This window comes from Tasmannia lanceolata, unplaced genomic scaffold (genome assembly GCF_043159265.1).
Source record: "Tasmannia lanceolata isolate RefF3 unplaced genomic scaffold, GAP_Taslan_0.1 ptg000026l, whole genome shotgun sequence".
Lineage (NCBI taxonomy): Eukaryota > Viridiplantae > Streptophyta > Magnoliopsida > Canellales > Winteraceae > Tasmannia > Tasmannia lanceolata.
The window spans coordinates 8,091,349-8,114,875 of record NW_027518703.1 but is presented as its reverse complement, the minus strand read 5'-3'; the positions used below and the strand labels follow the sequence as shown (position 1 = coordinate 8,114,875).

At 37.7% G+C, this 23,527-nt stretch overlaps 3 protein-coding genes across 4 annotated transcripts in view; 2 read left to right on the top strand and 1 right to left on the bottom strand.

Moving 5' to 3' along the window:
* Positions 1–2,360: 2,360 nt before the first annotated feature.
* Positions 2,361–11,993, top strand: LOC143858421 (signal recognition particle subunit SRP54 2). The gene is made up of 9 exons (XM_077369076.1): positions 2,361–2,659; positions 4,912–5,011; positions 5,243–5,396; positions 6,169–6,319; positions 6,416–6,564; positions 8,209–8,309; positions 8,448–8,605; positions 10,571–10,685; positions 11,437–11,993. The coding sequence occupies exons 1-9, from the start codon at positions 2,429–2,431 to the stop codon at positions 11,757–11,759; spliced, it is 1,482 nt and encodes a 493-aa protein (XP_077225191.1). The 5' UTR covers positions 2,361–2,428; the 3' UTR covers positions 11,760–11,993.
* Positions 11,994–13,680: 1,687 nt separating this feature from the next.
* LOC143858422 (thioredoxin-like 2, chloroplastic) lies at positions 13,681–18,682 on the top strand. The gene is made up of 4 exons (XM_077369077.1): positions 13,681–14,050; positions 15,922–16,107; positions 16,826–16,990; positions 18,285–18,682. Exons 1-4 carry the CDS (start codon positions 13,880–13,882, stop codon positions 18,423–18,425), a joined length of 663 nt encoding a protein of 220 aa, XP_077225192.1. The 5' UTR covers positions 13,681–13,879; the 3' UTR covers positions 18,426–18,682.
* Positions 18,683–20,129: 1,447 nt separating this feature from the next.
* The window catches only part of LOC143858572 (DENN domain and WD repeat-containing protein SCD1-like), a 43,882-nt gene continuing 40,484 nt past the window's right edge, over positions 20,130–23,527 (bottom strand). For both annotated transcript variants that reach the window (XM_077369238.1, XM_077369239.1), the window contains exons 27-31: positions 23,393–23,464; positions 22,610–22,770; positions 22,400–22,441; positions 21,743–21,951; positions 20,130–20,445 (exon numbers count right to left, since the gene is read on the bottom strand). In XM_077369238.1, coding sequence (XP_077225353.1) covers positions 20,350–20,445; positions 21,743–21,951; positions 22,400–22,441; positions 22,610–22,770; positions 23,393–23,464 — 580 coding nt within the window. In that variant the 3' untranslated portion in view covers positions 20,130–20,349. The remainder of the gene's footprint in view (positions 20,446–21,742; positions 21,952–22,399; positions 22,442–22,609; positions 22,771–23,392; positions 23,465–23,527) is intronic.

Below are 23,527 nucleotides of genomic sequence, written 5' to 3'. Positions count from 1 at the left end.
CCTGGGTGGGGCCAATTGGATGAATAGTCTAGGTCACCCTGCCGACACCGTAAACTCCTATTAATTCCATCACAAACAACAATTTAAAGTGCGTAGTTGTGCTAATGGTAGGTGAAGGAGGACATTTTAATCAATCAACCAAAACCGTTGCGTGATTAATTACTATTAAAGCTGTTTTAATCAAAATTTAATAAAAAAATAACAAAAGATCTTACTATTTTTTACAACCAAGCAGTATGAAAGAATATAACATAGATATAGGGAAATGATTAAAACATAGAACATAAAACTATAATATTCCACTGACAACCCTTTAAATACTACACGACAAACATGGGAGCGCATGTTTATCAATACATTGGAGTGCTGAATTAAGTTCCTTAGATATATGGAGTGTGTGGAGGGCGGCCTAAAATATGTGGGTGCCTTCTGCTGTGGCAACCTTTTATATTCACCCCCCTTCTTCTTCGCCGGACCACCTCGCACTTTAGTACTGTGACTCCTCTTTTCACACTACAAGGGAGTGGCAAGGGAAAGTAAAGGGGACAAATATATCATTTTCCTTTTTTGCATTAGTAAAAATAAGTGGGCCAATATTGACCTCCAAAAGATGGTCGAAGAGAGGACTTAGTAGCAAAGCCATGATGATTAGAAACCAACCTTGAGTCCTCAACCACATGGTTAAAACAATGCCTTTCGGTCACATTTTAAGGGCCCACTGGATAAATAATCCACCAGAGATATCGAGATATGTAGCTGAATTTCACGATCCAATGGTTAAATATCTACCAAATTTTGTTATCCCATCTCTTCCCTTCCCACCCTACTTGCATGACCTAGAAATTGGCAAATGTAGGATATGAAAATGGGAGAATTCCGCTATCCCTGAATTCTCTAATATCAGTGCAGAACAGTCCCATTAGGGTTGTTCTCTAAATGGATAGAAATCCTTGGATAAAATGTCTTTGGATTGCCTACCGTGCTTGGATAATTTTATCTTGAATAAACCCTTAGGCTTGTCTGCTTGTATAATATACCCTACCCTACTCGTGTGGACCGTTCTTGAGGTGAATCGAATGCCTAATCCAAGGATAGAATAAATCCCGTGCGGTATGCCATCCCATTGGAGAACAAACCCATCGGGGACCCCGCCGCGGATATAGAAATCCTTATATAAGTTGTTCTTGGGATTTGCTTAATTGCTTCCCTGCTCGGATAAGTTTATCTTATTGGTTGTTCATTTTTTTTGTGACATTTTATCAAAGATTACAGGTCAACGTGAGGATAGTGAGTCTATCCAAGGATAAGATAAAGACAAAGTTGCGACCCATAGTGAGCATCCCCATTGGTGCAATTGGTGAGACCCATGCTGCATAGAAGTGTTGGTTGGTCCATTTCATATTTACAAATCCTATTTTGTCACATTCTCACCCACTAAGTTAGGTGGATAGACCAAAATTGTTTAGATCTTTGAACAAGGTACAACATCAGTATAATACACACTAGTTGACCGGTTGTAGTGATATCTCTCTCCCCCCCCATGAACCTTCGGTGAGGCCCAACAAACTAAATTGTTTTGATCTCTGAACAAGGTAGGCCCCACCTATACTTATTCCAACAACTAGTAATCTCTCTCTTTGAACACAAATCCTCAGTGGGGCCGACAATGAATGGTTTAGATCTTTGAAGAAGGTGGCCACCAAAATCACTCGAGCTCACTTTGTTAGAAGATCCAACCCGTTCATTTGTTCCAACCCAATGTACATACACCTTGCAACCCGTTCATTTGTTCCCCCGTTAATTTCGCCGGTTTGCCAATTTTGCCCCTTATTCCATTCGTTTTTGTTTGTCGGAACAAATGCCGCGGCCAGAATTGGAGTCAAGTCCCGATTCCAATATTGGGTTAAAAACATCTAATGGAATGAATTCTGCCCGGTGACCTATCCTATCCATAGCAAGGCCTAGGAAATAAATGGTTCGGATCATTGAGATCTTTTGGAAGGCTCTTTACACATACAAATAGACACTCGTGTTTGGTATTTTGGACCGTTGATCTTGTGGGCCAACACAGCGTACTGCAAATCTCCGTTATAGGAAAGAAGATGATAAATTCGCACCCCCTGTAGGATAATTCGCACCCACTGTAACGTGAATTGTGGCAGACTTTTAACACTTTTCGACGTCGGTCAAATCACGTTACAAGCGGTGCGAATTATTCTGCATGGGGTGCGAATTATTCTGTATGTATGCATTCTCCTTAGTAGTATTTCCCGTAAAACAAAAGACAAAATTACTGAAACCCTTTTCCCCCTCGCCCTCCTCAAAGGATCAGATCTCCGTTACAGAAACCCTAACCCTAACCCTAACTTTAGAAATCTCTCTTTCATATCGAATTACAGATCTCTGATTTCTCCCAAAACCTGTAACAATGGTGTTAGCTCAACTAGGCGGGAGCATCTCCCGTGCTCTTCAGCAGATGAGCAACGCAACAATCATCGATGAGAAGGTTTTGAACGAATGCCTTAACGAGATCTCTCGAGCTCTCCTTCAATCCGATGTTCAATTCAAGATGGTCCGAGACATGCAGACCAACATAAAAAAGATCGTAAACCTTGATGATCTCGCCGCGGGCCACAACAAACGGAAGATCATACAACAGGTAATCAATTCATTTCGAAAACCGTAATTTTTTTTGCCTATCAAAATTAGATTTTTGCCAATTCATTTCGAAAACCCTAATTTTTTTGCCTTTCAAAATCAGATTTTTGACAGTTCGTTTCTGAAAACCTAATTTCCTTGCCTTTCAAAATCAGAGTTTTTGCAATTCATTTCTGAAACCCTTTCAAACTCAGGTTTTTGACAATTCATTTCTGAAACCCTAATTTCCTTCCCTTTCAAAATCAGTTTTTTGACAATTCATTTCCGAAACCCTATTTTTCTTTGCCTTTCAAAATCAGATTTTTTATTCATTTGTCTGGTATCAATGTGTTCTTCCTTCTTTACATTTTTATGGAAATTGGTGGATGAGTCCGGGATGTAGGTTAAATTAGAAATTGAAGTGTTGATTTAAATTTCAAACAGTAAGAGAATTCTGCATTTTAGAGGCCATAATACTTTAAAGCAAAATTAAGTTGTGTAAAACATCATATGCCTTTTTATCCTGAATTGTATCTGCAAATGAAAAATAATAGGAACCTAACATGAGGGTAGATGAAAATTTACAAATCAAAGAAGAATTGTTGCAGTAGATGCGTTACCCAGAAGAGGTAGAGAATATTTGGGTCCAAAGATTGTGTGAGACCCGTATAAAGTAGTGCTGTCATGAGTAATTCACCTGCCTCACAAGTTCTTACATTAATGAGCTTGATATTGTGGAGGTTTCTGATACCAGGACCCTTAAACTGAAGATGGTTTTACTTAAGTTAACTAGATGAATACAACTTGTATCCTTGCCGGACAACAGAAATTTCAGAAGACGAATTGCATCTCTGTTTGTTTTTTCTTTGACAGAAAACAAATTGCCACTCTAGATAGGGCAGATTTTATTCATTAAAAAAAAGAAGCAGAATTTAATGAATTAAATCATAAATCTAATCCAAAATGGAAAAGAGATGTTGGTTTCCAATTCTTTGAAGATTACAATAATGTAGATCATTTTTAGTCATCCAAGATGATGTTTGGTGATAGTCATTATTGAGGAGGGTGTATCTTTTATGTTTCAAAATATGAAGTTAGCCATGTTTAGCATGACTTAAGTAGTATATAAACTAAAAAAGAAGAGCGTACCTGGTTAGATGACCAAAGGGCACTTTTTGGATAGTTAAGGATCTATGTCATTTTCAACACCATACAAAGCACACCTGCTGTTAACTAGTTTTTTGACTTTCAAGTTGATCACTTGATATGGCTCTATTTGCCCATTTAACAAGATGCAACTATATTAGAACAAGGGAAAGATATACATAAAAGGGCCATCCGGCCATGGTTGCCCACACAAGACGGGAATAAAAATGAGAATAAACTCAAAAAACATCCAAGTACGAAACAAAAAGGCTACAAAAGGGGCAATCCTTCACCAATAACCAACTTAGTCATATCGACACCCTCCCTAATAGCCATCCAGGTGAAGGGAAGGGCTTGAACTGGGCAATGGTTGTTTTGGGGAAGTGGGGTGCACAAATTCTAGATCTTCTCTGGGACACTAGATTACCTCAATTAGAAGTTTCTATGTAGAAGAATCTCACTAGAAGACTCCATCGTGTTATTTGCCCATATTCTTGTATCCCTCAGCTAGAGGTTTCTATATATGAGAAACCTTATATATTGAAATGAAGAAAAACCATTCCCTCTTTTTTAGTTCTGAATTTTTGGTTGAGCGTGCATGATGATTTTCAACCATACAACATTAACATTCATCCAACACCCTCTGCACATGAATGGATATCTTATGTTGAGAATAATTCAAGATAGCGTAGACTTTGCATTCACAATTCTCCCCATATTTTATTTTCTACATTCCTAAGTTTGGAATGAACATAATTTTTTTCAAAAAAAAAAAAAAATTGTAACGGAAATATTAGATTGTCACTTGAACAAATCTCTCATCTGATGTCTTATGCTGTAAACAATGAAAGATAACTTACTTTGATTGTCACTTGAACAAATCTCTCATCTTATATCTTATGCTGTGAACAATGAAAGATAACTTACTTTGACAATTCTCCCATAGCATTTCCCATATTAGATTGCTCGCACCGAAGAACTAGGGAATCTCTGAGCGCTAGTTTGGGTGCATAATGTAATTGGATTTTGGCTGCAATTTGCTCCCAAAATCCAATTAGATTGGACACCCAAAATATTTTGACAGGCCTAAACGTGATTTTTTAAATAATGTCGGTTCTTTGTTTTCAGGCAATATTCAATGAGCTCTGCAAAATTCTAGATCCTGGGAAGGCTCCATTCACGCCAAAGAAAGGGAAAACGACTGTAGTTATGTTTGTGGGTTTACAGGGTATGTTGGTTGTGAAGTTAAATGTTATCATCACTAGTGTGGGCTAACTTATTTTCACATTATTTCTATTATTTAGTTATGGGTTTAAATGGTTTAACTGTTGAATGTATACCTTAGTGTCTTAGTGATTATGTCCTTGTGCTTGCTGATATTTAATGTGTAAACCATAATGGTTTCATTTCATTAGCTAATTTCCTTTTGAAAAAGTAAATTTGTAATTTTTCTGTACAGGTTCTGGGAAAACAACAACTTGCACGAAATATGCATATTATCATCAAAAGAAGGGGTGGAAGCCAGCTTTAGTCTGTGCAGATACGTTCCGAGCTGGTGCTTTTGATCAGTTGAAGCAGAATGCCACTAAAGCTAAGATTCCTTTCTATGGAAGGTATTACATCCATATCTTTTATTGGTTTTTTTTCTATCATGCTAGTATCTTAGAAGAAGCTTGATAGATGTTGATATCTTAACTGATGTTACTACTATTTATTCTGGCCATTGACTATTATCATGTATATCATAGTGGGAAACCTTACAATTTTCGCTGAGGGTTCCAAAGTTCTGACTTCTGATAGAGCTAGTAGTCATTGGTAGGATTTTCATTGCGGATCGTTATCCAGATTATGATGCTTATACATATAGAATCCATCATCGGGGTGTGCAGCAGAAGCAATTCCTGGCAGGTGGTTGGGTGGGGGCCCGTTGAATCAGTTACAATGCCAGCCACTTATTTATTTAGAGTTTCTAGAGGAGTTCGTTATGTGTATTATCCAACTAGGTTTTGACTTTTTTTGTGCCGAGGAATTCACTTCTTCATGTTGTGTTGTGATGGAAACTGCAGACACTTATTTGGCCCCTCCCTTGATTTCCTTGCAGGAAAGGAAAGTTGCTAGAAAACCTTTAATCGTCTTACCAGGCTCATATATGAAGTTCGCCATGGGAAAATTTATTGCACAATGTATAAATTGTGGGTTTACCATGGAAAATCCATACATAAAGTTTACCTTCAGTTTTCCATAATGTTTATGGCACACTAATTTGCAGCATGTTTCATTGTTGGGTTTATTTTTCTCAACCTATTTGAGTATCTATGCAATTGTTCTCATTAGATTCTGTGCTTTGGGATTTTCATGTGACCAATCATTTGCTTTGTGCTACAGCTACATGGAGTCGGATCCTGTAAAAATTGCGGTGGAAGGTGTAGAAAGGTTTAAGCAGGAAAATTGTGATCTTATAATTGTTGATACAAGTGGACGCCACAAGCAGGAAGCTGCTCTCTTTGAAGAAATGCGGCAAGTGTCCGAAGCAACGGTATCTAATACTATGCTCTAATTTCCATCGCGTATCATGTTTATCTGTTTATGTTGGTTCCAAAGTGCACTAACTTTCTTTTTCTCAATGTTCCAGAAACCCGATCTTGTTATATTTGTTATGGATAGTAGCATCGGCCAAGCTGCATTTGACCAGGCTCAAGCATTTAAACAAAGTGTTTCAGTCGGAGCTGTGATTGTTACAAAAATGGATGGTCATGCAAAAGGAGGTGGTGCACTTAGTGCGTAAGTGTTGATTTTTATATTCTTACACTTTTTCGCCATTATTTGTACAAATTCAATGCGTGGACGTAACTTTCCTTGTCACTGTTACTGAAATGCCACAATGCCTTAGTAAATGTATTGGGCTTTTTCATCAATGTTAAGCATCTTTCATTGGTTTAATTCATTTTGATGTGCATGAGAATGTCATTGTAGAGGGTTTATGTGTTTGTGTGTATGCCCACTTATTAACTTGGGCGGGTGGGAAACTTGTTTCCCCTAAAACTTGTTTCAGAAACTTTTCCGAAACATGATAGTAAAAATTGGGGAAACGTTTCCGAAACGCATGGGAAACTTATGGGAACTCATGCTAAACCTTGAGAAAAACATGTGTGAAACTAATGAAAATCATTGGAAGAAACACACCAAAAAATTGTGGAGTAGATATTTAAGAGGAAAAAAATAGCATATATTTTAATAAAAAATAAAATGAGAAATATTCTTTCAGTATGTTAGAAGATCGGAAAATGGTGTTGCCGATAAGTTAGCCAGGGATGTGGTGGTTAAAGACTCCCTGGAAACGTTCGATTCTTTGCCCCTTTGAGGATTTTCCTTCGGCCTCTGTTTTGGGCCTCTTTCCCTTTTTCTTTGCCTTTTCTTTCTTCTTCCTTTTCCTTAGTATTGACCATCTCGGACGTCATCTTTTTTCAATTAATATAATTTGCTGCCATTCAAAAAAAAAATGGAATTAACAAATTTGAAATTTACAAAACTGTATATTATGTGTTTTCATTTGTGTTTCTCTATCTTTTCTGAAATGTTTCACAATGCGTCTCTCATGCGATTTTCTAACATTTTCCCGTTTCTCTTTTCCTCTCTATTTTTTTTTGCGTTTTCCGTTTTCATTTCACGTTTCGCTTCCTGAATTCGTTTCCCACCCTGGTAACTATGCTTTTAAGCACCTACACGCACAATGTAAACAAAATCTGGTATGTTCTTTTTGTTGGATAGAACTGCAATTATTGGATTTTTTATTTTTATTTTTTTGGTAAATCGCCACATCGTCTTCCCATCATAGTATAATAATTTTGTATTGAGGTCCATTTATTTTGTTGATGAAAGCTCTCCAATCTGTGTCTCTACTAAGGTTCTTGTTTTTGGATTTACAATTTTTTGAAGGGAAATGATAAATGCGCCCCTTTTCATCACATTGGACAACCAACTGCAGTGTACGTGGCAATCAAATCCGTTGAATCCTTCTGACGTGAAGTACAACAGCCCCTCTGCAGTCATTGATACAATGCTGCTGGGTGTTCCAAGCGATGAAAAGAGGCGCATTTATCATTTCCCTTTTTTGAATGGCGCATTTGCAATATTTATCTATTGTCATATTGTCACTGACCCTACGTGCATCATCAGTCATATAAAATACCCCTACCCCTACTAAAGTAGAAAATTCTAGTACAAAATTTAACAAATTATTATACAAAATAGGATCGTTATAAAGTTATTTAAATAATTTTGTACTAGAATTTTCTACTTTAGTAGGGCCAGGGGTAGGGGTAGGGTTCTAAACAGTGTGCATATTGTAGTTAGAACCCTAAGCCCCCTTTTTTGTCAGTTTTTTAGTGGCAAAGTTTAAATTACTGATCAACTTTATGTATTCAGAGTTGCTGCCACGAAGAGTCCTGTCATTTTCATTGGAACTGGAGAACACATGGATGAGTTTGAAGTTTTTGATGTTAAGCCCTTTGTCAGCCGTCTTTTAGGTGAACTGTAACTCGCTTTGCTTTTTATTATACTGGTTTTTTATTAGTTTGTTACCTTTTAGGGTAGTTCTGAATACTTTCAAAAGATTTCTGTTGTGTTTTTTCAAGTATTTTCTTTTCATGTTTTATTTGAAATAGGCATGGGTGACTGGTCCGGATTTATGGACAAAATTCATGAAGTTGTGCCTATGGATCAACAACCAGAACTTCTACAAAAACTTTCTGAAGGGAATTTCACCCTACGTATAATGTATGAACAATTCCAGAACATACTCAAAATGGGTCCTATTGGCCAGGTAAAGTTCGTTATTTTAATCCTTTTGATGGTTCTATTTTTTCTTCATCCTTGCTCCATACTCCAAATGAGTTGCCAGCTTCCTCTTTTCCTTGCAATATTTGAATTTCTTGCGTATTTTGATTCAGTTACCCAAGAAACCGATATGACTTGGACGTTTAGTCCTTGTTACTCGCCATATTGGTGGTTCGGTTTTGGTGGGGTTTTAAATTGTGGTGTCGGATACTTGTGGAGATCTAACATTTTTGTCCGACACGACACGATACAATACCAATACTCATACCGAATACTCCATTGATACCTTTATTTGTACAAATAGATATCATGTTTCAAAAATATGTCACTAAAGAAACTGATATGACTTGGATGTGTAGTCCTTGTTGCTCACCATAGCGGTTGTTCGGTTTTGGTGAGGTTTTAAACTATGGTGCCCGATACTTGTGGAGATCCTACATTTTTCTCCGACACTATATGATACCAATACTCATACTGAGTACTCCATTGATACTTTTATTGGTCAAAATAACTATCATATTTTTGCATACACGCTTGAAAAATATGTCACTCTCTTTGAATTAACTATCATGCTTATCATAGCGGATACTTGATACTTATATTGTTCAAAATAACTATCATGTTTCCAAATATCACTCTCTTCGAATTAACTAGTATGTTTTTTTCTTGTTCCTATTGCATAATTGCAAGTCTAGGTTTATTATTCATTTCAGCTTCTAAGTTAAATTCTTAGTTTTATGATATTTTATTTCTACATATCTTATGTCTATCTCATGGTATGGGATACCCGTGTCCATATTTGTGCCATATTCTGCTAATTCATATCTTTGCTATTTAAAATCTGTCATAGGTTGTGAAGTTGTTCTCCATTAATGCTATCGAATTTCTTACTATTAAAAAGAAAAGCGAGAAAATGGCACAAATAAATTATCAAGTAATTTTTTTATTTAATAAGATTTTTTTGGAATAACTCAGAATTTATTTTAATAAAAAGGTATACAAATGGGTGAAAAGAAGAAACCCATCTCACTTATTTAAGGGTCCCACAAGCAAACTTCCTTCAAAATTCTATATTTTGTTACATAGTGTCTACATGATATCTGGGAGCTGGTACTTTAGGAAAAACAACATGTGTATTATTTAGTGCCGTATGGTGATGCATTGGTGTAGGTTCATCTGTCATGCTAAGAATAGCTAGGACTTCCAGAAGATATGGCATTCATTTGGTGAGAAATAAGTAGGAATTTTGAAAATTCCAGTGGCTGAACCTGAATCAATTTTTTTATTCAATTATAGATTTATATTATTTTATATATTAATATGTAAATTAAGAAGGGGAATTAAAAAAAATTCTAATTCCATTCAGCAGACGAATATTATAAGAAAAGGAATCAGCAGAACAGAATTGGGCGATTGGAATGCAGAAAGTTCTCTTATTATTGTTACAAGCATATGATTCATGGGGAGATAAAGAAATAGATCACATTGATATTTTTGCTTCAACATGCTATTGTACAATTTAAGATGCTCTTGTGGTTGAATTGATTGACACAGACTATACTTGCTCCCTTGTTTTTGTGGTAACATTAATTTACTTGATTGCTTCTTGTTCTTTCAATGCTCAGAATTTTGTTGATTGTGTCAATATTTTTACTATTTGAGCAGAAATGTGGGTCCCTTTGTGGCCTTGGCTGTGTGTGTGTGTGTGTGTTTTGTTGCATCGAACTTTGTATTGGTCTTAATAACGACTTAATCTACTGTCCTTTCGTACTTGAATTGCCTCTATTAGTTTTTCTTTGTGTTGTTCAAACCTTTATTGGAGTTGATGAGTATCTCCATGCATGCATCATTTTCTTATACCCCCTACATGTTATGTTCTTTCTATTGATTTTCAATAGTGAGGGGTGCATTTAACTTTCTAAATACATTATGAATGTTTGTTGCTTTGTAGGTCTTCTCTATGCTACCTGGATTTAGTTCAGAACTAATGCCAAAGGGCAGTGAAAAGGAAAGTCAAGCAAGGATCAAGCGTTTCATGACTATGATGGATTCTATGACAAATGCAGGTATTGGTAGTTAACAATATGTGGTTTTTGTCCGTATTATTCCATTTGTTATGTTTTTTCAAGCCTCTTAAGAGGCATTGCTTGGGGCTGTTTATAACTTTATATCCATCGACAGATACATTATCTTTGATATTCTTATATCTTTCATATAAAGCTGCTAGGAAGATGTGCCTTGCCTGGGTCAACAATTATTATGTCTAATAGATGGCACATAGAGGAACCTAAAGATGGGCCTCTAATACAACAGTAAGGCATCCCTTCCCTACTATTATTTGTAGAGAGAGTTGTGGTTGCATATCCCCCATGTTGAGTAATGAAGAAAACCTTCGGTTTGTAGTCTTTCTTGTTTGGGTAGATGATCACTGTGAGCTTTAGGGTTTGGGGAATGCACTAAATGGATTGAAGGAGGGAAAACCCACTTGTAGAAACTGAGTGCTGAGTCGATACACTTGATATCATCATATAATTGGTTTGGTCTGCCTTAGGAGAGGTTGCAAGAGTAGAAAAACAAGAAACATGATGTCTGTCCGGAAACCAAAGTATCTGAATGTTACAAAAACTGTGTTTCCATTCTCAGCCCAGTGATTCTTTGCCAGTATACTATCAAGTTTGTGAAATAAATTAACTGTTTCACTTTACTACTTCATGTTGACATTTGCACATCTTTCCGGGTTTTCCATTTGAATTTAGAAGAGAACTTTCTACATCATTCAAAGGTGCTTCTGATCTGACTGTTTTTCCAAAACTGTAGAGTTGGATAGCTCGAACCCAAAGCTTTTCAACGAATCCCGGATTGTGCGGATAGCAAGAGGATCGGGCCGTCCCGTCAGAGAAGTGATGGATATGTTGGAGGAGTATAAGCGCCTTGCCAAGATCTGGAGCAAGATGAAGGGGCTCAAGATTCCAAAGAAGGGTGAAATGAGCGCATTGTCACGAAATATGAATGCACAACACATGAGTAAAGTCCTTCCTCCACAGATGCTGAAGCAAATCGGCGGCATGGGCGGTCTACAAAACTTGATGAAACAAATGGGTTCAAAGGATATGGCTGGGATGTTTGGAGGGGACAGATAGTATTCGGTCTTAGCCGCACAGTCAGTTTCCGATCCATTCGAATCTGACAAGCATAATCTTTGTGTTGAGTCATTAAAATCATACAGGAGGTAAGTGATTATGTCTGAAATGTTCCTTAATTGTAATCTCATTGCTTGTTATCAGAATGCCCATGCAGCTTTTTTTTAAACTGTATTATCCCCTCCTATAATCTTCAGTATAAATATCACCATTTTTAGCATTTTTACTACTAAAGCATCTGTCATTATATATTTACTGTGAAATCCATGGAACAAGTTTGGTGAGTACAGATTGAAGCAGGCCAAGTATTGTGTGTACAGTGGGCCATCTTAATGAGAAGAGTACTGGTAACAAGCAGTCAAGCACCTTCTTTGAATCTTCAAACTTCATCTCTACCACATGTATGGTGATCGGGACCGTTGGTTTGGTGGGCCACTATCTGATCATGTTACTGAAATCTGATGGCCCCTCATTTATTGTGGAATTGTTGTGCTTTATCCTTACCGTCAGATGGTGTTAATCAATGATACATTATTCTCATCTCTATTGCATTGGGGAAAACGATATGAAGGCACACCTGTTTTAGGAATGCTCGAAACAGCGATCCTAATGTTGCCACGTGTACCAAAGTGGTATGCTTGCTATTTGTGAGAAAAAGTAAAGGATATTTTTTAGTAAGGGATTTGCTAGCGTACGTCGCAGAATTCATTTCGCTGAGCGTCTGCTGCATGAGAGAGCAGCCGCATAGGCTCAGATTTTGTCATATTCATTTAATTCATCCGAGGTCGCTGCTGTCTCATGCAACAGACACTCTGCAAAATGCCTTGTGCGATGGGCACTAGCAAATCCCTTTTTAATAATCGCTGCAATATAAGAGGGCTGTTTGGCACAGAACTGACACAGGTGTGTCTAAAATGGAATGACAAGGGAAACTAATGGCATGTTTGGTCACCGAGAAAACAATATTCCATGAAACATTTGTGGGGCCACTTGTGAGAGATGGGCAGGGGAGGGAGAGACTTGAGTAGGTGAGGGTTAGCCGAGCATGAATTCCTAATAATCTAAACCGGCATTTTTTGTGCTATCTCCACTCCCGCCAGCTTACTTCTCTCCCACTCCATCCTTCTCTGCCCCTCACACCATTGGGCCAAAATGACTAATTCATTTGAATAATTTCTTCATGGTTGCCAAACATGGGATATGGTTATGTCTAGCAGTCATTAAAAAAATTTCATGGAATATTTGTGGGCACAATTATCAGAGAAGTTGAGAAAGCAGGAGAGCGATGGTTTTGAGAGGGCAAAAAAAAAAAAAAAATAGAATAGGGCTGGTTGCTGCGGAGGATCGCCACGTGAATCATGGCCATTGATCTAGTGTGGGTCCTTCATTATTGGCCCCACTATAATTGGATGATCCTACAAGACAAAAAAAAGACCATTCCTTCTTCTGCAGGAGAGGGTTGTCGGATAAAACAAACCAAATGCTAAACTGAAGGTTGCCCTAGTAAAAAAAAAACCAGCATTGGATCCATGTTACTAAAGTGCATTGATTGTTTCTTTACATTTACATTTTTTTCAGTACCATTCTAAATTCACTTTTTGATTATTGGATCCATTGGGGCGTCCTTGCGTGTGGTTTTTCCAAGGGTACCCTTCACTTTAACATTCCCCATCTCCACAATGTGGCACCTCCGCTACATCATAAGAGTCTGCTACTGTCCTAAGTGGGGCCTGCCTAGGTATGGGACTTGGTGGGACCTATCATGGTATGGGACAGGTTTAAAGGGCATAGCCTCATGCATTCCATCAATTCTGGAGCTTTTGGCTCATAGATTAGGTACCTAACAGGGTCCCACCTTTGATTGATCTTCATCATTCGTTTGATATCCCTTGCTTTGGAAAAGAGAGTCTCTGAAAACTTTCCTCCAAGGCTCCAACTAGCAAAGGGGCCGTATCTACGAAAAAGAAGGGGGTGTGAATATCACTTTCCTTGTTGTTCTCACATTCCCGATTCGCTCTCTTAATTTTTTTGGGTGGTCACCAAGTAACTCAGAGAGAGAGGTCTGAATTGATGGGTGAGAACGTTTGAGTTCAGACCATCTTTTTTTTTTCTATCCATCAATGGCTGATGTTATTAGATTATTCCACACCTTTCCTCCACCCCTCATTTTTCCCCTTCAATCATCTTCTACCCAATTAGCAGTCCTTCCCAAGCAGAACCCAAATAGGAGAATTTGTTCGGTTGCAGAGGCCCTTGGTTTAAACCAGAGGAAAAGATTTTCTTCTTTTAAGGTATGTTCTATTGGGAAGCTCCGATTTCTGCAGTGTATGTGTGTTTTTTTGTGCAATTCAAGGAGGATCATGAACACCCATATCTTTAAATAGTCTGTTCTGCATTTTTTTTTTCTGTTGAAATTCTGTCTCTTATTGTTTAATTTCTGATGTGGGTTCTTCAAATTAAGTTAGTAGTGCCATTTAATAGTTTTATCTTAATGTATCTATTGCCTTAATTTATATAAGTGGGGAATAAAATCAGATCTCAATCAAATCTGTCATAGAAATCAGATCTTAAAATAAAATAAAAAACTAACCATGGCTATGGTTTTAAATTTTCACCGAAACCGACACAAAATAACGAAATGTTTTCGTTTCCATCTCCATCGAAACCAAAACCAAAACGACTGAAATACATAAACCAAAGTTGTAAGTGTAATAGGGGTATAATATATTAGTATGTGTTATATAATTATATTTATATGAATTGCATGCGACATGTGGTGTATGTATTACATTTATATGAATTACATGTGAATTTGGTATGTACTAAATTATCAGACATACGTGACCATGCATGACACTGGGTGTTCGACATTTTTAAACCATTATGGATGATTGTCTTGCTTATGTGATGATTTTAAGTGTGTAGTTGTGCTTATTCAAGCATTTCTTGAAGTCTCATCTGTAAATTCTATCATTTGCATATGTTTCCATTTGTTTATGTGATTTTACAGGATTTCCGCTGAAATTTCCAATCGAAACCGAAACATTTCCGTTTCCGTGGCGACTGAAACCATAACCGAAACCGAAATTTAAAACCTTGACTATGGCCTAAATAATGTCCAAGGGAGGTAAGGGAAATATAGGTAGATAACAGGATCAAGGTGGGGAAATAATGGTGACAAAGGTTAGGGAATGATGATAGAAAAGGGTCTAAATATGAAGGCAAGGTTAAGGGCTATGTAGGAAGAAAGAAAGGGGAAGGTTCAGAGGTGAAAATTTGGGGATGGGCTGTAGGAAAGTAAAGGGGATGGGATCCGTACCTGGGATAGCATGTCGTGCCTCAGGCCTTAGTCGTCTTGTTGGAGTTGGTCTCTGAGGGAGGGAGGGAAAAGAAATAGGGGAGATTGGAGAGAAAAGATGGTGCAGCTGTGAAGGGCTCAAAGCTGTGGCCTTTAGGAGAGAAATATGAGGAAAGAAGGGGGAAGAGGTGGATGGCTATGATGGAGATCATAGCCGTGGCTCGTAGGGAAAAGAAAGAGGGTATGAGAGGGAGGTGATGGCCACAACTGAGAGAGGGAGAGAGAGAGAGGTGGAAATAAAAAAGGGAGGAGAGAGGGGAGGTGGCGGCTGCACAATCTTACCGTGACGGGGAGAGAAGGAAAAGAAGGAAGGAGTGAGAGAGTAGGGAGGTGCCCTAAAGTGGGTGGGTTTTTTTTTTGGGTGTGTGTGTGATGGGCGGGGGGGGGGGGGGTGGGGGGGGGGTTGTTCTCTGGTCGATATTCCAAATCTGGGTGGGATGGGGAGTTGCCTTACTGTTGTCTTCAATGTTGTCTTGAAATGGTATTATAGTATGCTAGCTATAGCTTGTATACAATTTTAACCTCAAGTTTCATAATCTATTCTTGTTTTTTCTATCATTATCAGCTGATCTATCTGTAAGTAGTCTAGGGAAACCAAATGAAGTTGTTCATATGCTTAACACCTGCTTATCTGTTATTGAAATGGTATGTTAGCTATAGCTGCTATACAACTTTAACTATAAGTTTCATAATCTTTGCCGAAAGTTCCATTCGTGGATTTTTTTTTTCTGTAATTATAGAAAATTTGCTAATAGAGTGTTTCTTATGGCTTCTAGTTTTTGCATGTTGGACTTCTCATTTTAGGTACATTCAACTGTTGCTGAAAATGATGATGGGCCAAAATGGTGGGAAAGAAATGCAGCCCCAAATATGATAGACATTCATTCTACACAAGACTTTTTAAATGGATTACGTCAAGCTGAAGATAAACTAGTTATTGTCGAATTTTATGGCACTTGGTGTGGCTCTTGTAGGGCATTGTTTCCAAAGGTGACTTTTCTTTGATTCTTGGCTTCTATTATTTAGTTTCTTAATCACTCATCTTTGTTTAATTGATATTATAAAAATTATTTTCATTTTTTATTTCTTATACACATTCTGTTTTTGAAATAATTGGGATTTATATCTACACATGTACACTTTTATTTGTCAAAAATGCAACACAGTAATGCATATAACTGCTTTTATTTGGAAGTACATGTTGTATATGAGAGCTTAAAATATCATATTTGTCATTTTTCTTTTTGAGCAATAAAACCACTTGCATCATTAAAAGTTAACGAAAAAGACCTGTGCAGAATGCATATGCCTCATCAAATTTTGAAATGCTCAAAAGAACAGAACAGGTGTGCCTTAAATTCTGCCTTGTTCCTCTTATAGGATGCGGTGGAAAAGACACAAAGATGTCACAATTTACAAGCGTAAAAAAGCAAAAAATCTTTTTGGAAAGAGAAAAATTATTTGATAAGAATTTAATAAATGCAATTAGTATACATCGACAAAAGTAAAAAGGTGAGAACAGGAAAGAACTTTGAGTGGAACCATTGTCGTTATTATGGACAACACCATCATAATTTGTATGTGTCATGAGGCATGCCATGGCTCACTGATATGCATATTCATGTTGGCACAAAAGAAAACTAAGAAGTGGCCATGTATTGGTGTGTCGATATTTTTAGTGTGAAATAACTTTTTATTGATCTTTCAGCTCTGCAGGACCGCCGAAGAACACCCCAACATTATTATCTTGAAAGTAAACTTTGATGAGAATAAGCCAATGTGCAAACGTTTGAATGTTAGGGTGCTTCCTTATTTTCATTTCTATCGTGGTGCGGATGGACGATTGGAGTCCTTCTCATGTTCACTTGCAAAGGTCGGTAATTTTGTTTATAACCTCCTTTCTCTGGAATTGGATAAAATATATGTGCTTAATTTCTCTCAACATTATTGATGGACAAAATGCTGGTTGATTGTCATGATTGACCAACCTATATGAAAACTTGCTTCATCATATTGTTATTTACATTTTCTATCACTAATATTGTGATGCTGTTCCCATACTTCACCTCCTTCTATGCTTTAGGATCAAATACTCCAATTCATACCAATCGTGATTCAATTTTATTTCTTTTGAATTACAATTGTCGCATATAGTAACTTGAAAGAAGAATGGCCGCCACATGCCACCAGGATGAGATTCCATATAGAAAAACTGTGTATCTCTTCACGGTTTGTGCAGAACATGAATGTGTTTATCAAAGTCAATGGTCATTAAGCAGGTCACTGCAACAGCAAAACAAAAAAATGAAATTTACGAAATGAATGTCATTAGGACCAAATTAAATGAAATTAATTGACGAGCCATTAATTTCTTGGAATAATTAATTGCCCGGGATACCCAACAAAATGGTTGAAAAATCTGTTTCAGGGAGACCAACATGCAGTGGCACTTTGGAATGCCATTTGTTCATTTGCAATTTTTGAGTGACATTTTTTACTCTTCATTTTTACGAGCAGTAGTTTAAATTTCTTGATGAGTTAGAGAATTCTGTTTTTCAGTTCTTTTGCAAGTTTCCAGAGCTTGATTGCGAATGAAGCTTAAGGGGGACCTTTTTCTCCTAGAAAAACTAAATCATGTAGCTTCTGTTGCTTTTGAGAAGCCATCTCGTAGCATATAGACTTCCCCAAAAATCTTCCAGTTTCTAGCCACAAAATTCATGAAAATAAAACCCTCCATGTCTGGCAATAACAAAGTGCAAAAACAAAATATCTCCAAAAGCCTTGAGTGAAATAATTCCAGGAAATTTACAGATACCAACTAGAAGTTTGAAATAACTTCAAATGGAGGAAAAGAATGTTGAAGAAATATCAGCTCATTCTATGTTCTAGTAGATGGGTGGGTCCTAGGTTTCGGCCATTGGGTGTGGGTTGCATGCCACTTCCTTATGTTCTGGAATCTAGCAACTTGATGAATACCATATATTTTCTTTTTCTTGTGTGAATTTATATTGGCAAAGTTGGGATGATTATGCTGAGCTGATTAAGCTGAGCTTAATCATAGCCTTGTGTAACAAAAATTGAAACCTTGCATTCTCTTTTCTGTTTTATGTGCTTATGTTCTGTCAGTGATGGCTATTTCATTGACCATGTTCTCAAACATCCTGCAGTTTCAGAAGATTAAGGATGCTATTGCAACACATAACACTGCTCGTTGTAGCATTGGTCCCCCATTGGGCGTTGGAGAGATTAACCTTCTTGATACCACCCTTAATCTAACGGACAAGCCTGCAGAAGCCAGTTCGAGATAATCCCATCTATTCACTTTCTATTCTACACTGGCTATTGAAGCAGTTCTTTGTTCGTGCTTTCTGCTCTTTATTGTACATGTCTGATTATATTCTAAATGAATTTAGCAAGTTGTTGCAGCATTCTTATCATTCCTCCTGTTGCAACAGCTTCAGAACTGTAAGAAGAGAAGTTTGAGGGTATGGAAATGTTACTTGGTTCTATTATTCAATCATGTTTTAATATGCAAAGCTTCTGAATGGAAGTAATCAATTTCTTATTGTGGGTGTGTTTGAGAAGCATTGAGATTATGGTATTTTAAGTGTATCTTTATTTTTTAAACCAGCAGGGAAAATTTTATTTAAACAGCAAAAAGCAAAACAGACAAGATTACAAAGGAGGCAGAGATTGCCCCACATAACCCTAGTCACTCCACGCTTAACAAGACGATCAGTAAGGGTGTCAATTTTGGCTCGGGCTCGGAAGCTTGCTCGAGCTCGGCTCGAATCCTTAACGAGCCGAGCCGAGCCGGCTCGCCAGGCTCGTTAAGAATTTAATATATTTAAAAATATATATTATATATTAATATATACACTAAAAGGGTTGTCCACTTGTCCAGGGAGTGAAAGGGGAGGCAAAATATGTCACTTCATTTTAGGAACCCCATTTGTTACTTGGACCACCCCCTATAGTGTTAAAAAAGTAGTCAAATTACACTATATAGGGCTGTCCAGGGAAGATGAGGGGTGTGAACTTAATATAACCCAAGCTCGGTAAGGCTCGTGAGCCTGGCCGAGCCGAGCCGAGCCCGGTTCGAGCCCGAGCCGAGCCTGAGCTGAGCTTTTGAGCTTAATGAGCCGAGCCTAGCCTGGCCAAGCTCGGCTCGGCTCGTTTACACCCCTAGGTGTCGATGAGTGACTTCTTTTGCACTCTCAGGAAACAGATCTAGAAAGGAAAGAATCTTCTTAATGTGCTGAATACTATGAGGAATGCTAGACTCACACGGTAAAGGGTGCCCCCATTGGTCAAATTCCATTTAAGACAGTTGTGATCGTAATTTCCTGTGCCATCATAAATGGAATTTGACCAATGGAAAACACCCCCCCCCCCCCCCCCCCCCTCTTTTTAAAGGGCGCCTGTGACTGTGAGTCTAGCAGCATTCCTCAAATACTATAATCTATGCTTTTTTATCAGAATCATAAGGATTACAAAAACCAAAGAGGGTTTATGGGCTCAGTCTGATCTTCTTGCTGTTCTGGATTCTCAACTCTTTATCCTTGTCTCTTACTATGTGGTAGCGATGAGAGAAAAGATTAAGGAAACTGAGCCTGTGAACCTTATTAAGAGCCAACTACGCCAACTCCCCAATGGACAATGGTAAAGGTATAGACACCGTTACAATCAGGCATGACAATCAATTAGGCAGTAATTAATTGCTTTCTATCTACAACTATAAATTCCATGGAATACTCGTTTACCCAGGGCACCTAGGAGGGCCTGTGAGAGATTTGAGAGGGGGATGCGTGAGGAGAGCATGAGATGGTGCAGATACCTTAATCAAATCAATCCATTAGATCCATATCCCAAGGTCCGAAATTATTTCGGATCGGGATCCCAATGGAGTGCCCTAGATCTGAATGTGCAAAAATGCCTGCATTTTTTCGTTCATTATGTATATTCAAGAGGGGTATTTTCCTAACATTTAAACCGTTTCAACACCTTCAAAATCCAATCAAAGAATTTTCTATACTTAGCATGAATTGTTGACATAAGTTTCACCACTTCAATACAGAGAAGCAAAAGGAAACACAAGAACAAGTAATACAAATGTCATTAGTTGCAAAAAAACTGCCATATGGGTGCCCTGATACACAGTCCTCATTCATCAAAACATATTGTCCGGACTGGACTATCCTACCATTATAAAGAGAAGAAATCTTTCAAACCCTAGATATTGATGGTGGCTTCCCACAGCCGAAGAAGTCCATTACGGCCACCACTGCATATCCTTTTCCTGTCAAGGTCGGAAGCAACGCAGCGCACCTGAATTGCACCAAAAAACAAGGGAAGAAATGTAAACAAACTGAACAATTAACAATAGCCAGACATACATACACCAAAACCAACCAGTAGAATTTCCTGCAAATAACTCCTCATCAAATATCAATGTTAGGCACCACATTTCCATATGTTTTATCATATTCATACAAATCAAAACGCTTAGGAAAAGGCCCCTTTTGGGCACCTAGGCCATGGGCCACAGAACAAGACTTCAAAAAAAAAACATATCTTTTAGTGATGTACAAGGGCATATATACTACTTTTGCATATTTATCATTTCTAAAACCATGCAAGCACAAACACAGAGATATGTAGTCACTGATACTGTTCATTTTGACACAATCAAGGGTTGCAGGGATTTCTTAATTGTTTGACAAGTGGCGCATTTTCTCTGGAAGGACCTGCTTGATCTCCTCCAACCCAGATAACAATTTTCAACTGAAGGGCAAACCAATTCGGTGATACCAGTTGGTCTACTGAAGTTACCTTAGTTCTAAACAAGGAATGTTTGATGCTTTCACCAGAGAAATGATGCAATGACCTCCTAGTACCAGTTGGTCTACTGAAGTTACCTTAGTTCTAAACAAGGAATGTTTGATGTTTTCACCAGAGAAATGATGCAATGACCTCCTAGTACTCTGCACCCATTTAATCATATGTTCTTTCTTGCAGGTATAGGCAAGATTTTCATTAGATTTATGCTAGTCTATGCAGGCAAGAGTTTTCATTGGGTTTATCTGAATCTATCCAGACAAGATTTTTTATTAGCTTTGTCACTTTTATAAATCTACAACCATAAATGGAGAGAGAAGTAATAAGAGAAGAAAGGGGTAGAGAAGATAGAAGAAAAAAAATTGTGGGAAAGTTAGGCCCCTCTCCACAATCTGAAACCTTTATAATAACCACTTAAACATATTACAATAATGCCCTAAGGCATCCAAAGTGGGCCTTCATTTACGTATAAAAGAACACTTAAGCAACGAGTGTTTGGCCCTATCAACTTCTTTCTGACCCCTAATGATCCACGGTATGACTACCATGAACTGGCTGTAAACTCTAACGGTAAAGGAGAAATGAGGACGTGTAATTTGGTTTTTCTTGTCTAAATCTTGATCTAATAGTGGAGTTTGAGGAAAATTATTTGAGGAAGGGAATGAAATTCAAATTTTATTGTTAGAAAGTGTATGTTAAGATGGAAGAAGGCAGAAACAGTAAATAAGATGCATACCAATAGAGCATGGACTTAAATATTAAAAATTTAGGAGAAAAAGATACATACCATAGCTACTGTTCTTTGTGGAGTTCGATACAGTTGCCATCCACCCATCTTTGATCCTGTGGTAGAGAGACTGCCAAGTCTTTCCTGAGGCCGATGGAAGAGGGACATGGAATTATCTGCCGCTCCAATTCCAAGCCAATGTTCTCCAGCATTGATGGATAAAATTGAAGCTGAATGAACAGTTACATTCTTCACACATCGTATGCCTCCTGCATAGTGAAAACAAAAGAGGATTATGGTGCTCGAAAGGGGTCATGACTTCTTATCATCATAACACATTTGATGCCGATACAGGTGTAAAGAAAAACTATAGTAACAAGTATATAATCTTTGGTTATAGCTGCAAATTAGATTACATGGATGAAATATGAAATGTAAAGTTGCACGAAATAACCTTTTCATAAATTTTCTTGCAATATCGGTTAAGAGTTTTCCCTTAACCAAAATGTTTAGTAGTTATGTAACACTCAAGTTGCACGAAATAACCTTTTGTTTCAAAACCACATATTACAATGACCTGCATATCCTGGTAATAAAATTCTAACCTACCCTTAAATGAAGGGCAGTAGCGTACACAAAACATATCTATAACACTCAGGACAAGAGAAAGTCAAGTGAAATTTAATAGTTGTATAATAAAGCAAAAGTATTTCTCACCCTCTTCATTTCCCCAAAATCGAAGCAGTCCATCAGCTGAACCTGAAAAGAACACACAGGCGACTATCAGAAAGCCTACTTTTAAATATTCAATTAATCTTTTGCCTAAATTTAATTATATAGTATTAAGCAAAACAAATAAAAGAATGTGCCCATGTTGTGGATGGAAAACGATCTTCTTACAACTTGATGGGAGAGATTAGTACGAACCGGTAATTACTCCTCTATCTGATGTTGAGTACTCCACACATAAAATTGGGCCAGCATGGCATGCTAGAACGGCATCACATGTCCCTCGAGAAACAGACCACATTCTAGCTGTCCAATCATCACTACCTGTAACTAAAGTGTCTCCGACCATCCTTATTGACCTTCATGATTAACAGAGAGTGTAAGTCTGGGTATCAGCAAATAAATAAATATAAAAATTGTTGGGAAAGTTGCCTTATTTCCCATCGCTGGTGGTGGGAAGGCAGAAATCCAAAATAGGCCAGGAGTAAGTATAAAAACGTCCCAAAAGCCATGGTGAAAGTGTGGCAGCTTTCGGCTTCGTTGAGGCGTGAAAACGAGAAAGGAGAGAGAAGAGAGAGAAACAGGGGAAGAGAGAGGGAAGGAGAAAGTGTGTTACTTCTTTGGGTTTCTTCCTGGGTTCCTCTTTGGTTTTCTTCTCAGGTTGTCTCTTGGTAAGGGGTTTTCTCTTGAGTTACTCTCTTGTACAGTCTTGGGTTGAGAAGCAAGGAAAGGGTTGCGGATTTGTGGGTTTGTTTTAATCCATTGTAATTCTTGTATATTGTTTTCTCATAGTGGAAGATCGTGTTCTCGCCCGTGGATGTAGGCTTGGCCAAACCACATAAATTTCGGTGTTCATCTTGTGGTTTACTTCTAATTTTACTTTTCCATTAATTTGTGCACGATCCGATTGTATTTGCCAGGCGGATTTTCTCAACAAAAATAATAAAGAGTGAAATAGTATACCCAATCTTTCGAGCATACCTAATCCATTTTGTGTGCCCTGAAAGCTTGTGCATCTGCCTACCAGCACGAATATCCCAAATATATGCAATCCTGAAAATGAAAATATTTGTAACTTTTAGGGTTATTGCTATCAAAATCAACATTTAAAGAATT